The 21,816-nt window shown below is 48.5% G+C and overlaps 2 protein-coding genes across 4 annotated transcripts in view; one reads left to right on the top strand and one right to left on the bottom strand.

The window, feature by feature from the left end:
• The window catches only part of Slc39a11 (solute carrier family 39 member 11), a 441,115-nt gene that overhangs the window by 397,671 nt on the left and 21,628 nt on the right, over window positions 1-21,816 (bottom strand). The gene's annotated exons all lie outside the window — the stretch shown is intronic.
• On the top strand, window positions 11,085-21,506 carry Sstr2 (somatostatin receptor 2). Of its 2 annotated transcripts, XM_041635705.1 has the most exons (3): window positions 11,085-11,693; window positions 16,180-17,257; window positions 17,567-21,506. In XM_041635705.1, the coding sequence occupies exons 2-3, from the start codon at window positions 16,265-16,267 to the stop codon at window positions 17,612-17,614; spliced, it is 1,041 nt and encodes a 346-aa protein (XP_041491639.1). In that variant the 5' UTR covers window positions 11,085-11,693; window positions 16,180-16,264; the 3' UTR covers window positions 17,615-21,506. The 2 variants fall into 2 exon arrangements, with proteins under 2 accessions (XP_041491639.1, XP_041491638.1); XM_041635704.1 differs by having other exon boundaries at window positions 11,086-11,693; window positions 16,180-21,506.

The raw sequence follows: 21,816 nt of genomic DNA, 5'->3' as shown, positions 1-21,816 counted from the left end.
GCATGCCAGGCCCTGGATTCCATGCAAAGGAGAAGGTGAACTGAATATCTGCATTCATCTCTCTCTGCTTCCTGACTTACAGATGCCATGTGACCGGCCGGCTACCTCAGGCTCCTGCTGCGGGGCCTTCCCACCGCTTGTCTGTCCTCTTAAATGCTGAGCCAAAAATCAAACCAGAAATTGCTTTTGTCAAGTACTTTATCAGGGCAGTGAGAGAAGGAATAAGGTACACGGGTTCATTAACAGAGTGACCTCATCCTAGTTAACCACACCAATGTGAGGAGAGTCTCCAGAAGGTATGCGAGTGCTCTTCACTGGGATATAATGCATCTAGGATCACTAAGGACATCTCCAGAACACCCTGAATGACAGACCCAAACACATATGCTAAGGGACTCTGACGGAAATGGGCAAGCAAGAGGTAGAAGATTAAAAATAAGAATGGTCCTCTGGGACTCAGAAGGAAAGGTCATGTCCATGACATAATACCAGAAGGCTATAAACAGTGACGGCTTCTAGAATGGGCTCCTAGAGACGGAAGGTCCTACAGTGGAAAAATTTAAAAAGCAACACAAGAACTAGAAATAAAATATCACGCAGAAAGTAAAACAAAGACAATAAAAACGCCAACAATGAGAAACGTGGTCTAGCTGAATGAGAACCCCAGAAAGAAGAAACTAAAGCAAAGAGAAATCATTCCAAGTGCCTAAGGTAGCAATAGCTTTTAAGAAAAAGGAATCTGGGGGTTGGAGTGAAGGCTCAGCAGTCAAGAGCACCGGCTGCTCTTGCAGGAGACCTGGGTTTGGTTCCCAGCACCACACGGAGGCTCACCACCATCTGTAACTCCAGTTCCAGGGGACCCCACACCCTCTTCAGGCTGCTATGAGCACTGCACGCACATGTTGTACAGAGATATAAAACATTTGCACACATGAAAATAAAAATAAAGAAATCTTTATAAAATGCAAAACATGCTTTATTAAATCTTTACTTAAAAAGATTGTCAGGCAAGGTGACACATGGTTTAATAGCAGCACTCGGGAGGCCCTCTGAGGTGGAGGCAAGCCTGGTCTATATAGCAAGTGCTAGGCCAGCCAGGATTATATGGTGGGATCCTGTTCCAAACAAAAGGTTAAAGGGGCCTAAGAATAACACTATAGACTGTCCTCTGACCTCTACACGCACACAACCCCCCCCCCACACACACACATGCACACACACACCTACCTCGTAAACAGCTCTTTTCCCTAATCTTGGACATGAAATATCATTTCCATCCCAGTCTCTCAACCAATATGGGTTCACATGGGGTGTGAATACATGGGCTGTCCAGACCAGGAGGTCAGATCATCTGTGAGGCCGGCTGTAATATTCCCTTCCTCTGGAACAGTGGTTCTCAACCTTCCTAATGCTGCGACCCTTTAATGCATACAGTTCCTCAAGTTGTGGTGAGCCCCCCAACCATAAATTTACTTCTTTGCTACTTCATAACTGTTATTTTGCTACTGGTATGAGTCATAATGTAAATGTCTGGGTTTTCTGGTGGTCTCAGGTGACCCCTGTGGAAGGGTCACCCCACCCCCCAACTGGTCACAACCCACAGGTTGGGAGCCACTGCTCCACCCACACAACCAAGTAAATTAAACTCAGAGGAAGAGCAGGGAAGCCTGACCTGGAGAGATGGCTCAGTGGCTAAGAGCACTGGCTGCTTTTCTAGAGGACCCAGGTTGAATTCCTGGCATCCAGGTGATGACTCACATCTGTCTGTAACTCTAGTTCCACAGGGATTCAATGTCTTCTTCTGGCCTCTGAGTTTGCTTCACACGTGGTACACAGACAGACATGTAAGCAAAACATGCACACGCATAAAATAAAAATAAATAAACCTTTCAAAATAAGAGGGAGAACATTAACTAACACTGGAAAGCAGGAAGGACACTGACAGGGAAGAGAAGGGTTAAACAGTGCTAGAGACATCAAGGATGTAACCAAACCCAAGAGGTTTCAAAACCAAAATGAAAGTAACACATGGAATAAATTCTCAACCATAAGAATTTGAGAATGAATCATTGATAAACACATAGAAAAGTAAGCAAAAAAAAATCAAGAAAAGAGGTAATCATTAACCCAGGGGAAACAAAAGGCTCTACAAGAAAGAGGGGCCAACAGAGGAGAGCACATGGCTCAGATATAAATATTTCAAGTTATAAAAATGCAAACACTGGCTACTGATTTAATAGAAAGAGAGAGGTGAGAATTGGGAGATTTGGAAGTACTGAGTTGGGTAGTTAACAGAACCTAAAAAGAGAAAATTAAAAAAAAAAAACAACACAGAAGTGTACATGCATCATTTCTAGCATTTAGGAGTAAATCAGGCCGGGCGGTGGTGGCGCACGCCTTTAATCCCAGCACTCGGCAGGCAGAGTCAAGAGGATCTCAGTGAGTTCAAGGCCAGCCTGGTCTACAAGAGCTAGTTCCAGGACATGCTCCAAAGTCACAGAGAAATCCTGTCTTGAAAACACACACACACACACAGGAGTAAATTAGCAGGGAAAAAAGGCAGAAATTATTGAAAATGCTTGTCCTGGGGGAGGGTATCAGAATTGGAGGGATGGAGCAGGGCTGTGCAGTTTTCCTCAGCAGCCCAACTCCTCCACCCTCTGAGTTCCTAAGACCGCTTCATATATAACTTAATAAACAGAAAGCTCAATTCAAAACCAAAAGATTTTACTGGCTAAACAAATCCTACACCTGCCTTGTATTAAAGATTGGCTCGTATAACCAGCATATATTTTACTATATATACCTCAGTTATGGAAGATGATGTAAGTTTAGGAAAATTAACCGGGATGAGTCATCCAAACCCACCAGGCAGCCTTTCCCATGCAGGGCACCAAGCTGCCGTCCCTCCCAGCCCCCTACATCAAATAGCCACAAAGTCAGCTTCCACTAATTGCTTTTTGACAAACTGCCAATTTTGTGGCAATATACCAAAACCAGGGACAGAAACTGTTTAGACATAACAACCTTCTAAAGTCTCCCTTGAATATAGTGTAAGTGACCATGAGAAAACCCCTGATTTCTAGAAGAGCCGCAGAAGCAGAGGCACCTCAAATCTAAATACTTCCCTGCATGTTTCCTGCTGAGGATTCAGGCTTGGGGTTGGACTTTATGGGATCCTTTCTTCCAAAAACACGACTGAAAGTTCGAGCTCGGGGCTTAGAAAACAAGATTTCTCCCTTTTCTCTGATATACTTTTTTGGTTTGTTGACTGGATGGATGGATGGATGGATGGATGGGCAGATAGACAGATGGATGATGGATGAATAACAGATGGTTAGAGGATAGATGGACAGACAGATAGATGGATCCATGGATCAGTGAATTGATGGATAGAAGGTTGGTTGCATGGTGGATGAATGGATGGTTCAATGGTTAGGTGGTAAGTGATTGACAATGTATTTATAGATGGGTGAATGGGTGTTGAGTGGATGAAGGACAGAAAGAGGAATAGATGGATAGTGGTGGATGATGAATAGATAGAAATAAGAGTGGAGGATAGATGGAGGATGGATAATGAATGGATACTTTGATAGATGAATGAAAAGGTAGACAGATGAATGATACATGAGTGGATGGGTGGATTGATGGATGATAAATGATGGATGGATGATAAATAATGGATGGGTGGATGGATGGATGGATGATGGATGGATGGATGGATGGGTGGATGGATGGATGGATGGATGATGGATGGATAGATGGATGGATGATGGATGGATGGATAGATGGATGGATGATGGATGGATGGATAGATGGATGGATAGATGGATGGTGGATGGATGATGATGGATGGATGATGGATGGATGGATGGATGGATGATGGATGGATGGATGATGGATGGATGGATGGATAGATGGATGGTGGATGGATGATGATGGATGGATGATGGATGGATGGATGGATGATAGATGGGTGGATGGATGGATGGATGGATGGATGATGGATGGATGGGTGGACTGATGGATATATGGATGATGATGAGGAGATAAAACTGCATGGATAGAAAATAGATTGGACAGATGAAGGCACTTGTGCTAACACAGGAACACCATACAGAGAGACAGTCTTCACAGGCATGATTACATTGTCAGTTGTGTGTTCTCTACTGGTGTTTTGCTTGTGCCAGTCACACTAGAACTATACACCGAATGAACGGTTGCTATTTCTAAACAGTCTAACAGTCAACTCACACTCAGAACAACCTGTCCCAGAAAACTAAATATGCACCCAGTGTCACCGCTGCCAAACAGTTTTTTGTTTGTTTGTTTGTTTGTTTTGAGGTGGGGGGGACTTGTCTTTGAAAATTCAGCTTGGAGCTGAAACCACAAAGTTTAGGTGCCAAATCTTCATGTGGCAGGGTGGACACAATGTTTAGATGCGTCTCGAGTCTCATAAGTTGCTTAAAATTTTTATATGTTATGCATATATATGTTGCGTAAACATTGTTTCAGCTCTATTTGAGTGAGCTTACTGGGCCCTTCTTCTCTGATCCCACCCCCCTCCTCCAGTCACCTGCTCTGTCAAGTCACCTTGGTACCCTCCCAGCTCTTACCTGCCTCTCCTAGGTGTCAGGACTCCCCCTAAGCCTGACATCCCGTCATTCCAAACAGCTATGTGTCCTAGCTGGCAAAAACAGCCCACGAATTATCATGCTCTCTCTAACTCCCAAATAAAGAGCCTTTCTGGAGAGAAAGATTGAGTGTCTGAAGTAGCATGGAGAAATGAAGTTCTGGCAGCAGCCACAGGGCTAATCTGTTTAGAAGAGATCCAGTCACAGGAGAGCAAGTGGGGAAAGGAGCAGGACAGAAGAAACGCGTGGAGCCCGTTTGGGGGTGGGGGCAAGAGGAGACAATAATGAATTGCTGCATGAGGAAGCCTCCCCCGACCCTCCCTGGACTGGCCATCTGTTCTGGGGCCCTGAGCAGGCGTGTACCGTGAAGCCTGGGGACTAGCAGCCGGACCACCGAACAAAGTCAGCCAGCCAGCTGTCCCACGAGGGAGAAGCCACCACTGAACCGTCGTTTTGGAAAGTGGCCAGAGCCCATCCCTGGGCATCGCCCAGCTGAACAAAGGCCTCTCCCGGTCCTGCAACCGAAATTCAGGGCTCTAGGGAGCCCACTCCTGTGTCACTGAGAAGGGTGAGGGTTTCCTGCCTCATAGGCACTCAGGTAGCACTCAGCAGAAGCAGAAATAGGCAGGCGGCTCCTGGCAACAGCTTTTCAAGAGCCTGCAGGCATCCACTTGGGTAACAAGGCTCTTTCTATCGCGCGGTTGCCTCTGCCAGAGGCACACTTGGAGTGTCAGCTACTTGGGAGGCTGAGGTAGAAAGATCCGGCGGTTCCTTTACTCCAGGAGACTGAGTATCTGAAGCCAATCCCTTGTAGCAGCTCATGACATTCTCCCCATCCATGGTGACTCTTCCCGAAATGGCACCAAGGCCATCATTTTGAGTCACTCCTCAAGAGTAGCAGAAGGACGGAGAAGGGGGAAGAAGAAAAAAAGCACAGCTGTAGAGAAGCCTTGGGGTTCTATTCTGCAGGGCTGGAGGTGAGCGAACAGCGGTGGACCCTGTGAGGAGTTCTGTGTGCTCACGCCACCCTGAGGCCCGCATGGGAACTGCAATCTCTTTGGAAGCAAAGTCCCTTCATTCCAGAGTTCTCTTCCATTCTCATGGTAAACTGAGGTCTGAACATACAAAATTATTCCAGAAATAAGTCATTCGTGAGTATTATAAAAAGAAAACTTTCTTATGTCCTACTATGGTTGCTGTATTTTATTATTAGTTATTATTGTTCATTTTGATCATGCCTAGTTTAATAATTAAACTTTATCACAAGTACATGTGTGGAGGTAAAACATAGCCTACGTAGGGTTTGGCACTAGGCGGCAGCCCCCACAGAGAAAGGAAAATACCTGTCTATCGACTACCGTTACTGGGGCAGTTCCCAGCTTCGGCTTGCTGGGGACAGAGGTCCCCTTCAGCAGCAGAAATGACCCGGAGAGAGAGCCGAAGCCACAATAGATGGAGCATAATTCAGCACAAACCACCAATACCAAGCCACCATCTCCAGCTGGAGACCCTCCATGCGTCTGCGCCTCCCCAAAAGCCATGCTAAAATGCAAACGAGTATCCCGTTAAAGGACAATGTCATTTTATTTGCCATAGAACGGGAAGAAATGGACAGGAACAACATAAAGGGAGGTGAGGGGATAGGGCAGGACTCCTACGCCTCCTGACTCCTGGTTACACACAAGCACGTAGACCCCAAGAAGGAAGATGAATCCGTCTGAAGCCACCATTCATACCATCACTGAGACTAGGTAATAAGCCCTCATAACTGCACACACAGACAGAACCTCAGAGATCCATGCACAGTTTCTGGACCATTTGTGAGATGCTGTGCCTCTCACGTACCACATCATTCCTAAAAGACACAGAACATTCAGGATGACAACTGACCAGAAGGCATGGAGATACTGCCGTTCTATCCTGTTCTGTCACGTGGGGCACAGGCTAGGTGAGAGATTCCAGAACTTTGGTCCGGTGCAGGAGTGCAAAGGTTTCCCAAGACCCTGTGCTTGCCATACAAGCCCTACACAGTGGGGAGGTTCTCGGGCTAGACCACAAGGAATCCCAAAGAAGCGCTAGAGTAAAGAGAGATCTGGGCACTTGGGGGCTGCCCCAGTACAGTCTCCTCCTATGTCCCTCATCTAAAACCAAGAGGTTTAGTTTCTGGGGCATCTCCAGTCCAGCTCACAGTGAAACCACCTGATAGCTGCAAAGAGCTGGGCTCCATCCCAGGCCTGGAGGCTGAGAATCTCTAAGAACAGAGCCAAGACAGTCCTCTAGATAAAAGCCCCAGGTGCTTCTTCTGCACAGTGTGTCGTAAGTCCCACTCTATAGGCAGCTGTCCTTTCTCCCCCCTGCCCAAAGATGAGCAGCAGGTCACCCACCCACACTGCAGACGATAACCAGACACTTCTGAGCAGGAAAGTGGGTCGGGAGAGGACAAGATAGCTGTCGGAGACGCTGAGTATCTGGGAACTAATCAGAATCCATCAGCAAAGACATCCTGAGGCTAAGGATAACTACAGACAATTAAAACCAGGGCTGGGCATGGCTTAGTCCATTAAGTATTTGCTGTGTTTGAGGATGTGGGTTTGATCCCTAGAACCCACACTTGGTGTAGGGGAAGTATGGTAATGCATTGCCTGAAACGTCCAGTGCTAGGGAAATGGAGGCAGGTGGATCCCTTATTCATACGTGGTGAATTCTTTCCAGTCAGTGATTGCTTCAAACACACAGAGAAGAGGGGGGATAGACAGTGCCTAAGGAATGTCAGCAAAGGCAGACCTCAGACCTTCACATATATGCACGCACCTGTGCACAGGGACTCTGACACACATGCACCTGTGCGCACGTGCGCGCGCGCACACACACACACAGAGGGGATGGGGGAGAAGACAGCAAAAGCTACCCATCAGGGGAATGGTCCCTCTTCTGTATAATCAGGATGTAGAAGATGGAGCTGCCCAAGCTCTGTTGCTCTGGGGAACTGTACTGTGGGTATTCACACAGCAGGTAACTTCTGTCACTGGAACAAGAATCCAGTCTCTCTGTGCCTGGGTTGGTCCATTCACACTAAGGGAACATTGATCACAACATAGGACTGCAGTGAGGGTTAGGTACCCAGGGCAGTACACAGTAAGCACCCAATTCACATTCAAAAGCATTCGCAGGAAGGTTGCCAGGGCTAAGTCAAGTGTGAAGATGAAGGGGTAAAGGTCAACCAGCTGCTTCCTGCAAGAGGTCTTGAAATGACCATACTAATGGTGCCAGTGGCAGGTGCTGAAAGTCTTCAAGGGTCACTGGGATTATAGGCATGTGGTCCGTACAGTGGGCCAGGAGAAATGATACCTTGTGATAGTCTCCGTGGGCACTCTACACCTGCAAGGCAGGCATGGTGGGCCGCCTCTCCTGAGCTGTCCACACTCTCCTCCTGAAAAGCCTGTGTCACGATGAGTACTCCCGTAAGCACTCCAGACGACATCTTGGAGACAGCTCCATCTTTCCCAACTCTCACCAAGGACTTGCTCCAGGCTGAGTGCACGAGAATCTTGTTATGTTACCAGGAATGGCATACTGGGGGAAGGGAGATGCTGAGACTTGTGGTTGGAAGGACTTCATCCCCTCACCCAACGTTTCATGGCTATGTGGGCTGTGTCCTATCAACTGGACCCTTGCCTTTCTCTTCCCTGACTGGATGGCCTTGGGCAAGACACCTGGCCTCTTGGAGTCTGGTCTCCTTACTTACACCTTGATGGGGCACTGGCTGTATACATCAGATGCTCTGAGGTCCCTCCTGGGACCAGCAAGGAGGGGAAGGGAAGAGGAAGAGGAGCTAGGAAAGGAATGCCAGGCTTAGGGCTCCACACTGCCCACCCACATAAAGAGATAAGGTGAAGTTGGTGCCAAGTCAGAATGGAAACTGCAAGGGGTGGGAAGGGAAAGGGAGAAAGGGGCTCATGTTGCCCCTGGTGCATCTAAGAGGCCACCAAGCCTACTAAGTCAAATGGTTATATCTTTTAAAAATTATGGCAATCATAAGCCATATTTTCCAAATGAAACATCAAGGCTCGTGTGGTGGCACATACCTGCAATCCCAGCACTCGGGAAGCAGAGGCAGGAGGACCAGAAGTTTGATGCCAGCCTGGGTGACATAGTGAGTTCCAAACCACTGCACACTTGACGTTCTGCAGCTCAGGGGCCTTGCCCTTTCTCCATCCACAGAAATAGCACACACGCAAGGACAGAGACCATGCCAGACGCTTGATCCACCACCTAACACCCCCAATCAGTCCAGCTCTCCTCCTGGGGTTCACATTTTCCTCTAAGCCTAACTGCAATATTTGTTCCCACCAAATTGATGTCAGAGGAACAATTTCTCCCCCATTTAATTGATAGCGCCTCTAAGCGACCAGACAGAATGACCTACTGGAGAGTTCCCTGGTCTCTGTTGCCTGCTGAGCTCCCAGGAGGTGAACTTCGCCAAAAGAGTGCGCTAAGCCCTGGCCTGGCCCTTCGGTCCATTGCCATTCTTCATTTCCTGCCACCTAGTGCCCTTCTGATAAGCGCAAGAAGGGAGAAGGCTGCCATCTCATTGCCTTAAAGATAACAGAGAAGTCAGAGAGAAGGTAACCTCCCCCACCCGAGACCCCTGTATTTTTCTGGCTCAAAGTTTTGTTACTTTGTTCCTAAATGAGCAGCTGAGGAAGGCCAGGCAGGCTGCAGATTACTGGGACACTGTCAAAAGAGCAGGGCATTGTCAAACAGGGAATGGAACTCCATGTTGGGGGCGCCCAGCAAAGCCCGCAGCGATTTCAAAGAGTTCTTCGGAGGCATTCACGGGTCAGGGGAGGGGAGAGGCACACACGAGGCGGACAAAATCAATAATTGTTCTAGGTGACATTTTCCGCTGTCAAGGGCAGTGCTCAGATCTCACTGGGTCAGTCGCACAAGAGATGGGCGTGTCTGCAGTTCATCCACGGGGGCTGAGTTCGCCAGACCTGACTGAGAGAGCGCTGGGGTAAGACTTCACAAGGGTGTGAAGGGTGGGATTCCGTTGGGTGTGCTCAGCACGTTAAAAACACACAGAAATGCTCCCCAGGTTGTTTGGGAGAAGCGTGTTGAGCTGACTGGAGCAGCCTGCTTGCGCTGGTGGTGCTGGTAAGAAACCAGAAGTATAGAAGCGCAAAAAACTGTACACCGCCCCCTGGGGGTCGCCTTGTGTATAGGAAAGGGACCCACTGAGAAGCAGGGGTTTCTCTTTTGTGTGAGTTAGTTTTCTAAACAATCCACCAACTGGGCAGCAACCCTTGAAGAGCTTTTTACAAGGTCACGCGAGACCTGGGGGAAATCTGAACTCAAAATAGGCACTAGCTTTTCATTCTTCGCTGTCCCTGAAAGCCGGCTGGGGTCACTGGTTTTAGACTAGAGGTGGCAATATGCATCCTAGCAGCTGTGACACGGGGATGGGAGGAGGTCTTCCCCTGAGCTCATTCCAGGTCCCTTTTCCCCCAGGGTCCCTCCCCTCGTCTTGAGAGCTGCACTATTCGGCCCCTCAACCCTGCCCCATAAAAATCTAAAGGCGAGCTGACCCCTAGTGCTACTGCGACCTAACTGAAGCCCTAGTTCAATCTCTACCAAGCCCACAGGCTCCAAACTAACCAAGATCTCACAGAGATGGTGCCAGTGAGCGCCTGTGAGTGACTTTGACTTAGAAGCAGTTCCGCCTGCTTCTACCTTCTGGCTCCCTTTCGCTGTCAGAACTCACCACGGGCAGAGCCCAGGCCTCTCTGCAACACACGTAGCTTCTGGATTTATGCTTTGCCCAGATGAGCCCACAAGCCAATAATAAACAGGATAGCCGGATGAGGTCAGCTAAGACCACAGAGAAAGCTAATTGGGGTTTGCTTTCTGATTTCCCATGCTCTAGGAACTATCCGTGTGTGTGTGTGTGTGTGTGTGTGTGTGTGTGTGTGTGTGTGTTGAGAGGGAAGGGAGGCTACAGGATTGATTACGACTTATTAAACTATTGGAACATCGACTGAATCATCACAGTCAAAAATAAATAAATAGCTGCAACTTGATGCCACACATCTCCCACTTCTTGCTGGTCCCTCTTTTCTCCCGCAGAGCGACACAGCCGCGTAGGAGGAGCGGTTGGGCTGGGTCAAACCAGCAAGCACTGACTGACAGGCTAAATTAAAGCTAGGAGAGACTGTAGACCTGTCGAGCCCCGCGGAGCCCCTGCTGGCTGCAGGAACTGAAGCCAGGTGCGGCACACACACCTGCAGGCGCTTGCAGCGGGAGACCTGCTTGCTGTTTTCACATACACACACACACACACACACACACACACACACACACACACACATTCTCTCTTCTGTCCTTTGCCAGGATCTGCAACCCGTGCGCTGTGTCTGGGACTAGTCCGTGGTACGGCACGGCTTTGTAAACTTGAGAACATGACTTAAAGGTCCCGGAGCAAGTCTAGGTCACCCCAGCCCCTGCGACAACTGCCTGGAATTTGTTGGGTAAAATCGGACCGAGTCTCTAAAATCGGAGAAAAATCAGCGCGGGTCCTCACCGGGAGGAGTCATAGGGACATTGACATCGCTTCCCCCTCCACCAGCATCCAGGTCCGCTGACCCCTCCTCCCCGGGTGCCCTAGGTCACCCGCAGGATTCTCCACTCTGTTCACCGGTGCTTCAGGACCGGTGGGCGGAGCGAAGCTGCTGTGACGTCACGAACAGGGGGCGTGGGGAAGTGTGCCCAGGGGCTGCCACCCGCCTGGGCCAATGTAAGCTGTGCAGCCACCGGCGCGCTCGCGAGGCCACCGGCGCCCAGAGCACCAGTCCGCTATTGGGTGTCGATGATCTGCAAGCCAGGCTAGCTCTCTCGAGGTTCAGGCTAGCTCTTTCAAATGCCAGAGGGGGCTCGCACGAGCCAGCCAAGGAAGCTGAGAGCCCAGGAGCCAAGCTACTGCACTCACCGGCGCACGACTGGATAAAGGACAGTTTTGGGGTGCTGGAGAACCCAGAGAACCGAGTGTTCGTGGAAAGCAAGGTGAGGGGTGTGTGTGGTTACCCGTGTGTGTGCATATGTGTGTGTCACAGAGAGATGGTGGGAGCGACGAGCGCACTTGGGCACCTGCGTGCATCTGCGCTAGGGATAGAGCGCTGATCCCGGCGACCTGTATGTTGGTTCCGGCGCTCAGTTCTCTGCTTTTGTGCCTTTGGAGGTGACAGGTAGAAATGAAAGATGCGTATCCTGGCGTCACGGGTGGAAAGGTAGTATATTCCAGGACGGATTGGTCCGCACAGCCACTACCCAGGTACGGTGGCGTGTGATCTGCGAGCCTGACCGTCCGGTTAGTAGCTGTGATGGGAATAACTTATATCCTAGCCACCTGCGAAACAGCCCCGGTCCAAGGAAAGCGAGACCAGCTAGAGGAGAAGGGACGTGCCAGGTGCCACCACAGGGCTCCTGAGTTCATACCCTGAGACATAAGTTGGGGGGGACAGGGGATAGAGACATCGCAGAGAGAGAAGGAAAGCGGGTTTTTCCGTTTTTGTTTTGTTTTTGTTTTTCTTCCATCCCCCGATGGGGAGGCAGAGCAGATTCGTATGCGGTCAGGTCCCTCCTACACCCCGCCGCCCTCGAGCAGAGACATCTGTCTAGATAGGAGAGAACCAACCACTGAATGGTCAAGTCCCCAAGCGACTGTTGGCGCTCCTCGCTGTCCCTGGCACCTCAGTCCCCTCTGCGTATTGAAGCTGGTTGTGCGGGCGGGCACCATGGTCCACTCTCCCTACAATTTCCTGGAAATGGTGGGAAATCCTTTAGGGAACACTTTGTTTCCCGGGTCAGCGAGTTGTTGGCCCCAAATATCCCTAACCCTGGACTAACTCTGCGGTCCAGAGGCTCACTTATCTACCTCCCACCCACCGGCCAGTGCTGAGGGGCACTCTAGCGCGATGCTGAACCACACAGGGCTGCTGGTATCAGCTCAGTGTCCAGCCCCAGATTTTTCGAGCAGAGTGGGGGTGGGGGCATCTAGCAGATTTAGGGGAGGGGGTCTTGAGGGATCACAAGAGAAGGATGTTGGGAAGTCAGTGAAACTAAAGCTGGGTGGAATCTCAACCATCCCACCTCTGAATTCATGGGCTAGGGAGCATACGGGAACAAGAGAGGCTCCCTGAGACAGTGGGAAACCCTTCTCTCCAACAGAGCCAGGACTCTCTCAGGGGAAACCATGGCCAGGATTTAACAGCCCTGACACTGAAAAAAAAAAAAAAAAAAAAAAAAAACAAAGCAGAAAATCAGACTTCCTGGTGCATTTAATTTAACCACAATTCAACAAGTATCGACTGGTGGCATTAGGAATTCTCTTTCGGTGAGACAAACGTAAAATGAGGAGCAATCACTTGGAGATGTTAGGCACCAGACTAGTTATACAGGACCCCCTAGGTTTTAAGTTCCTGTCTTCCTTGGAGGAGTCCCCCCCTTCCCATTGGGGTTTCCCAGCATATGACCTCCACCCACCTCCAAGGCTCTGAATCCCTGTAGGGCTTACCTTCCTAAAGTGGAAGTGTGTCTCAGCCAGTTCCAGAGAAAAGTGACCCCCACCCCATTCATTCTGCACAACGGGCATAGTTAGAACTGAAGAATCACATTGGGCCCTGTACCACCACCACTCCTCCTCCTCCTCCTCCTCCTCCTCCTCCTCCTCCTCCTCCTCCTCTTTTCCTCCTCCTCTCCTCCTCCTCCCCTCCTCCTCTCCTCCTCCTCTTCCTCTCCTCCTCCTCCTCCTCCTCCTGTCCTCCTCCTCCTTCTCCTTCTTTCCTCCTTCTTTCTTGGCTCTAGGTATGAACTCTACAGCCCCAGGGGGTTCTTCAGTCTCGGTCAGATACTGAAGTTTGCCCTCTCATGGTATATAGACGGCACGAGCTAATGATTACTGAAAGTTTCCTCTGCATGCAGCTTGAATACGATTCTGGGTCTGTAGAATTAAGGATCTGGCAAGATGGGGAAAGAAGGAAAAAAAAAACCAAACAGTGGAAATAACCCAAGTTAATCTGGGGATACAAAACCAGTTTCTTCACAGCTTCTGGCTCTAAGAGCTGCCTGCTTATACTTGCTTACCCAAGGCAGACACAAGGCAGTGGGTCCCCAAACTACAAACGCAAATTCTCCGACCTCACTGTACCAAACATGGGCTGGGAGAATTAATGCAGAAAGAAAAGCCAGGCACCTGGCAGTACAGAATGAATCGGAGGCAGAGGAGGGCAAGGAACACCTGCCTGTTGCCGGCTACGTCTTTAATTTCTCTGCAGTCTGCGCCAGCATTAGGCATTGATTCGGAAAAGTACGCTTTGGGGAAAGATGTCAGGCAAGAGAATTAGTGGTCCTGTATACTCCAGTCCTTGACCAGCTCCTCTCTTCCTGGATGGACCCCTACCCTGAGCTCTTGCCTCACTCTACATATACACGAGACCCAGCCCCCGAATTCCTGAGAACATCCCCCTACACAGTCAGGGAAGGGCTGTGTCCTAACACCCTTTGTTCATGGCCCTATCTCCACGCAAGTCACACACTATAGGACTTGATTCCCTTGCCTGTCTCCCCTGTTGAAGTGTTAGCTGCTAGAGGGGGTTCCATCACAGTGGCCCCCACCCCCATGATGTTTTATATCTGTGGTAAATCACTTATTATAGGTTGAGCTGGTGTTTTACATCTTAGGCCAAGCCAACAGCGTTCTCATTATCTTCTCAGCATGGAGGTCACTTGGAGTCGGTTGCTTTACACTAAGCTCAAGTCCCCAGCCATGGGTTTCCATGCAGAGAGCATCAGCCAGGGCACATTGAAAATCCCAGACGACGTGGTGCCAGGTGGCTCATGTTGAAGTACCCACTCCACCAAGGATTTTAACTCTCTGTGCCTCAGTTTCCACTCTTTTAAGTGAGGGAGGACAGTATCCACAACTCCCACATGTTTAGGGAGACAAAGGGGAAAATGGGTGTGGCCGAAGGTCCTCAGTTTTTAAAAGCCTCTTTTGACTTTCATGAAGAGTCTGTGCCCTTTACCTAGCCTCTGTTTTTGCCCTAATCTATGGACTGCAGGCAAAAGGCCACCCCTGAGGGAGTAGAAACTTCAGGAAAGGGCTTTCCTAAGTGGGAGTCTGGTGGGGAATGAAGGGCACCGGGCATTGGGGAAACAAAACCAAGCCAAAAAACAGCCTGAAGCACACATTTTTAAAGTGGGGGGGGGGGGCAGACTCTAACTTTTTTTTTTTTTTCGAGACAGGGTTTCTCTGTAGTTTTTGGTTCCTGTCCTGGAACTAGCTCTTGTAGACCAGGCTGGCCTCGAACTCACAGAGATCAGCCTGCCCGTGCCTCCCGAGTGCTGGGATTAAAGGCGTGTGCCACCACCGCCCGGCTCAGGCTCTAACTTTTAATATTAAAGACTCTAACTTGATTCACTGTGTAGGCAGGTTTCAATAAATTAGAGATAATGAGACAGTAGAGGGGCTAACATTTATGAGGCTGTGATTATGAGCCTGCACAGTGCTAGGCATTTGCATATACCTTCTCTTGTTTAACCCTCATGACACCCCCATATTGACAAAGGAAAGAAACAGCAGTTAAGGGCTGGGCATGAGGTCACGTGGGGCTCAATCATGGAGCCCAGATTTGTTCTTCCTTTAAATTCTTGGGTTTTTCCCACCATGGGAGTCTCTGAATGGAACTCTCCCAGGCGGGCATCAAGCCAGCACGGGATTCTGCACAGGGCTCAGAGTGATGGTGTCAGACTCAGACCCCTCCAAGATCTGCCTTTTTATAGTCTGGACCAGTCAATTCCTTAGGGGTCAAAGTCCATGTGTTTGAAGCCATAGCCTTTCGCCTCACGTGCGTCATCAAAGATGACCCTTCCCCCACCATTTCCAAAGACCTCAAAAAGTCTGCAGGCTGACAGGCAGGCTGGCAGCTAGATGAGAAAAAAAAAAAAAGAAAGAAAGAAAGAAAACTTGCTTTCCAGTTGAAAGACACATCTAACAGAGCGAGGCGAGGTAGCTCACCCCAAGCCCTGGAAGCTAAGACAGGGAGAGAGCCCTGATTGCAAAGCCAGCCTCAGCTACGCAGCAGTTCTAGGCTAGCCTGTCTCCAAAAACGGGGGGGGGGGGGGATTAAGGGAAAGAAGGAGGGAGGGAGACTCGGGAGATGGCTCAGTCAATAAAGCACTTAACTTGCAAGCAAGAGTTCTGAGTTCAATTCCAGAACCCAGGTGGAAACTGTAGCGACATGTCTGTAATTACAGCGGTGGTGGGGAAGACACGAGTGGGTCCCTGAAGCCTAGGCTACATGGTGAGAAACAGAATCAAAAAGGGGGGAGGGGTACCGTGCCTACACACACACACACACACACACACACACACAGCTGTACACATGTGAAGACACAAAAGAGAGAGAGTGGTAGGAAACTGTCTAAACATGGAACACGGGAGTCTAAATAGGTTGGGGACTTACGGTCACTTTTCTCTTTCTCTTCCCAGATGTCACAGTAGAATCTTGGCCCCCAGAGCCCACCAAGGTGAAAGTAAGATCTCTGCTTGGTTCTAAGCTGACTGAAAAGCAGCCATGGAGATGGCATCTGAGCAAGGCAATGGGAGTCAACTATGGATACCCTCTCCATTTGACATCAATGGCTCACTGGGGCCAAGCAATGGCTCCAACCAGACCGAGCCGTACTACGACATGACAAGCAACGCGGTCCTCACGTTCATCTACTTCGTGGTGTGCGTTGTCGGGCTGTGCGGCAACACTCTTGTCATTTACGTCATCCTCCGCTATGCCAAGATGAAAACCATCACCAACATTTACATCCTCAACTTGGCCATTGCGGATGAACTCTTCATGCTGGGGCTGCCCTTCTTGGCCATGCAGGTGGCACTGGTCCACTGGCCCTTTGGCAAGGCCATCTGCCGGGTGGTCATGACTGTAGATGGCATCAATCAGTTCACCAGTATCTTCTGCCTGACGGTCATGAGTATTGACCGTTACCTAGCTGTGGTCCACCCGATCAAGTCAGCCAAGTGGAGACGGCCCCGAACAGCCAAGATGATCAATGTGGCTGTGTGGGGCCTCTCTCTGCTGGTCATCCTGCCCATCATGATATATGCTGGCCTCCGGAGCAACCAGTGGGGGAGGAGCAGCTGTACCATCAACTGGCCAGGTGAATCTGGGGCATGGTACACAGGGTTCATTATCTATGCCTTCATCCTGGGGTTCCTGGTACCCCTCACCATCATCTGTCTTTGCTACCTGTTTATCATAATCAAGGTGAAGTCCTCTGGAATCCGAGTAGGATCGTCCAAGAGGAAGAAGTCAGAGAAAAAGGTCACCCGCATGGTGTCCATCGTAGTGGCTGTCTTCATCTTCTGCTGGCTCCCTTTCTACATCTTCAATGTCTCTTCCGTGTCCGTGGCCATCAGCCCCACCCCTGCCTTGAAAGGCATGTTTGACTTTGTAGTGATCCTCACCTACGCCAACAGCTGTGCCAACCCCATACTATATGCCTTCTTATCTGACAACTTCAAGAAGAGCTTCCAGAATGTTCTCTGCTTGGTCAAGGTGAGTGGTACCGAGGATGGGGAACGGAGCGACAGTAAGCAGGACAAATCCCGGCTGAATGAGACCACAGAGACCCAGAGGACCCTCCTCAACGGAGACCTCCAAACCAGTATCTGAGATAGCCGGAAACCCACCATGCACGCACACACACAAGCCAAGCCTGCCTCCGGGCAGTGCGTTTCCCACTCACCTGCTTCCTGCCTCCCCACCCATCCTAGCTGGCTTGTTCTACATGAGCCCAGTTCAGAGGACAGGATTTGAGTCTATTCCGCTGACTACTTCTCCCTTAAAGTGAACATTTTCCTGCAGGCAGACAATTCAAAGCCTGGAGAAGAGGACATCATTGCCTGGGTGTGACGTTGAAGAAAGCAGCCGCCCAGGAGAAATCAGGGGGAAAAAACAAACAAACTAAACTAAACTAAACCAAAACCTGTGAATGTGTGCTTATACACTACGTAATCTCGTGATCTGATATTTACATTTGTATATTCCTACCTAGTGTCTTCGGAGCCAGCACATACATGTCCCGTGATTGTAAGCTGAAGTAGTTAGTTCGTGTGTGTCTAGTATAGGTGAACATGTACCGCAACACTGAACCTAAAGAAATGGACCCGCCACGACAAAACCAATCAAGTTTAAGCTTCCAGCATCTCTCTTGCATGGGCCTTTCCCAGACCCAGGAGGAGCATGAGCGGTGTGTTCATATTATAGTATGTTTTTGTAAAAAAAAGAAAAGAAAAGAAAGAAAAAAAAGAGAAAGAGAAAGTGGTGAAAGCAAGGTATTTTTGTATTGTTCTTTCTAGAGGGCCCCTAAGCTAAATAAGTGTCTTGCCTCACAGGTGCTGCCCCTGAGTCTGGACAGTTGTTTCAACAATTTCAAACAAGCTAGGTCCGAGTAAAACAGAGAGGAGCGCACTGTAAGAGTCAGGATACAAATGGGAGTTCGCCTCTCGGATACAATCAGTTACTCATTTACCCAGAACTTCAAGGGTCGGAGTCATTGACCACTGTGTTTATCAAGACAAAGCATGCTTTGTTACCAGACTGAATTTTTCTCTCCTCAGATTGCTTTAGGTTTACTTAGGGAGACATTGGGGAAGGGGTGGGATCGGTGACCTGAAAGGCAAAAGACAAACTATGATTCTTGCGGGCAAACAATTTGCTCCCCAACATACATACGTACATACACACACACGCACACACACACACACACACACACACACACACACACACAAATGAGAAGAAAAATGAAGTAAAATTATCCCTTTAAGAGAAACCTGGAAAGTGTTTTGTTTTTAATGCCGGATAAGACTTCTTAATGAAAGAAAACAGAAATGTAACTTGACAGCTCCTCAAAGGCGTTTTGGGGTCTTGCTGTTGTTCTTGGTTTTGGGGGAGGCTGTTCTTTCTTCCTGTCTATGTATATGTATGTATTTATGCCTGTGTCAGTGTGTTTGCATGTGTATATGTGTGTTTGTGTGTATAAGTATGTGTGCACATGAGCATGTGTTTGCATGTGCCCGTGTGTGTGTAGGTCAGAGGCTGACGTTGCTGTCTCCTTCCATTATGCTCTACTTTACTTACTAGGCAGGGTCTCTTGCTGAATACAAAGCTTTCCAGTCAAGCAAGCCAGCTTGCCTAGAGGATCCCATCTCCAACCACGGAGCTTTACAAACATGCTGCCATGTCCAGACAACCTTCACATGAGCTCTGGTACCCAGATTCAGGCCCTCACACAAGAGCATCAAGTGTGCTACCCAAAAGAGCATCTCCCCAACTCTCAAAGGAGTTTTTATGTCATTATTATTAGTGGGGAGGGGGCATGCTTACCATGGCACATGTGTGGATGTCAGTGGACAACTTCATGGAGACGGTTCTTGCCTTCCACCTCTTTAATGGGTTATGAGGATCAAACTCGGGTCACCAAGCTGGTCCAGCAAGTCATCGCCCTATCTCAAAGACAGTTTTAAAGAACTTTATGCAAAGCTGGGCATTTTGAAAATCACAACACTGAGACTCAGGAACGTGTATAGGAAATGTTCAATCAAGACCAGCTAATGGAGAATATAGTTATGTGCAGGGCATGGACTGGGAGCCCCTTTCTTCACAGGGATAGCTACGTCTCCTCCATCAGCTGTGCACACGTGTGGTCTCTCCAAGCTGTCCCTCACACTACCAGTGGTTTTTGTTTCCAGCTATGGATGGATTTGTATACAGATGACAGAAAAAGGTCCAGCCCTCGTCCCTTGGTTGATCACGGCTCTAGGAGATGAAGAAACAGGTGCAGGTGTGGAAGATGCTGTGCTCTCTGGGTTTTAGAAGCATCGCTCTCAGCATCCCACACGTAGACGTCAAATGTATTTTAAAATGTGCTTTCTTCTTCTGTCTCCTTAAGGACTATTTAGTGGTCACAACGGCTGACTGCCCTGCCTGTGGCTATCCTACCTTAGTGGGCCACCTTAATTCTTAGGCTACGTCACTCATACCACCTGGCTCCCAAAAACTACCGACTATGGCTTAGGAAGATACATTCATTGGGGATTTATGCTAGACAAATAAATTTACCCAAAAGTAAAAGCACAATCATAAAACAAGACTACAAGGACAGTTGTTGCAAAAAGACAAACATATACAGAAAAATCCCAGACTGTTACCAAAGGCCAAGTTAGCTACGAGTTCAGCTTTGGGCTGGTTTCTTGGCAGCCATAACAAACAGTGAGTCACTGCTTCTTTTTCTTTTTAATGCTAACAGGGAAAAAAATGGAAAGAAACACTATAGATACAACTTTATCATTACAATCAGAAAATATTTGTCTTGAATAAATGTCTTTTTTTTTTCCACTTAGGGAAATCTCTCTAGGAAACCCAGAACGGATGACAATCATTCCAAGAAGATAGGTCAGAGTAACTCAATAGTGCTCATGCTCCCAAAGCTTGGTAAATTGTCTCCAACAAGGTTTTGATCCTAAGCCACCACCAATACCTCAAGATGGACCGTCTAAGTGGTGTCTGGGGTACTCAGCAACAGAGAGGTCATTGGAAGGCAGGAAGAAGGGGACTTTAACACATGTGGTACAGGGCCGGAAGGTGGATCAGTCAAGAAAATGCTTGCCTCACAAGTTTGAGGACCTGAGTTCAATCCCTAGAACCCACATGAAAAGTTAAGGGCAGTGCTTACATTCCAGAAATGGCAAGACGGGTGGTGGAGAGAGCTGGACCTCTGGAAGTGCATCAAACCAACCAGCCTGGCCTAAGCTGTGAAGGTCCAGGCCAATGAGACCCTGTCTCAAACAAAAAGTAGATGTGCCTATGTATCAACACTCAAGGCTTTCCTCAGACACACACACACACACACACACACACACACACGTCCAACCCATGTGCATTTGTATACATGAACACATACATACAACATAAACACACACCACATACACATACAAATAACACACAACACATAACATACACAATATACAATATATACACATACATACCACACACACAAAATACATACATACACACAACATACATACCAGACACACATACATACAAGCACACATACAAGATGGATGCTTAATTCTCTACAGATAAGCAGTCAGGTCCTGTGATATGAAAATTTATGTTTCACCTGTTAAAGCACCTATATATTTTAACTAAAATTTAAAATATATATTATTTTATATGTATGAGTATTTTGCTTGCATGTCTGTCTGTATACCATGTGGATGCCTGGTACCTGCAGTAGCCAGAAGAGGGCACTGGAGTTTCTGGGAGTAGAGGTACAGATGGTTGTATGTGGGTCCTAGGGATTAAACCTGGGTCCTCTGCAAGACCAGCCAGTGATGTTAACCCCTGAGCCATCTCTCCAGTCCCTGAAGCATCTTATTTTTAAAGATGACTTGTTCTCTGGATTTCTGTTATCCAAAAGAGGAACAAAAAAAAAAGGATGTTAACACAATTTTGGTTCAGAAAGTCACTCTTAGCTTCAACTCAACATCGTGAAGATAAGTCCTCTGGATGCTGGGGGTGAGACAATAAAAAGTAATCCATCGGGGCCAGAAAGACAGCTCAGCAGTTAGGAATACTTGCTACTCCTGCAGAATACCCGATTGGTTCCTAGGACCCATGCCCACAGTCTAGCTCCACGGATCTGATGCCCTCTTCTGGCTGCTGTGAACACCTGCACGCAGGTGCACACAAAAGCACACACGAGTGTAATTTAAAGTAAAATAAACCTCTTTTTTTTTTTTAATTAATGCCTCAGATTGAATCTGTGATTCCCAATGGTCTGATGGGTTTTGCAAACTACTGCTCATCTCCCATTAGTGGGGGTTGCTAAGGGCTGATTAATCCTGCAAAAACTTAGCAGGAGACACACTGGGCAACGCTATGGCAGTGGGGTGCTGAATGACCTTAGCTTTGGTTTCAGTACCAGACAGCTGAGTAACCTTGGCTGTGGAGCTGTTCTGTGTGAGGTTTGTGCCTTAGCTTAGAACATGCACTGATGACGTGAAGAGGTCAGTGGAGGGGACAATGTGGACCAGCGGACAGGAGCCTGTTTG

This window comes from Microtus oregoni, unplaced genomic scaffold (assembly GCF_018167655.1).
Source record: "Microtus oregoni isolate MIOR12 unplaced genomic scaffold, Mior012 000048F_ref0000485, whole genome shotgun sequence".
Classification (NCBI taxonomy): domain Eukaryota; kingdom Metazoa; phylum Chordata; class Mammalia; order Rodentia; family Cricetidae; genus Microtus; species Microtus oregoni.
Note: the sequence above shows the minus strand (reverse complement) of the source record. Positions and strands in the feature narration are given on the sequence as shown.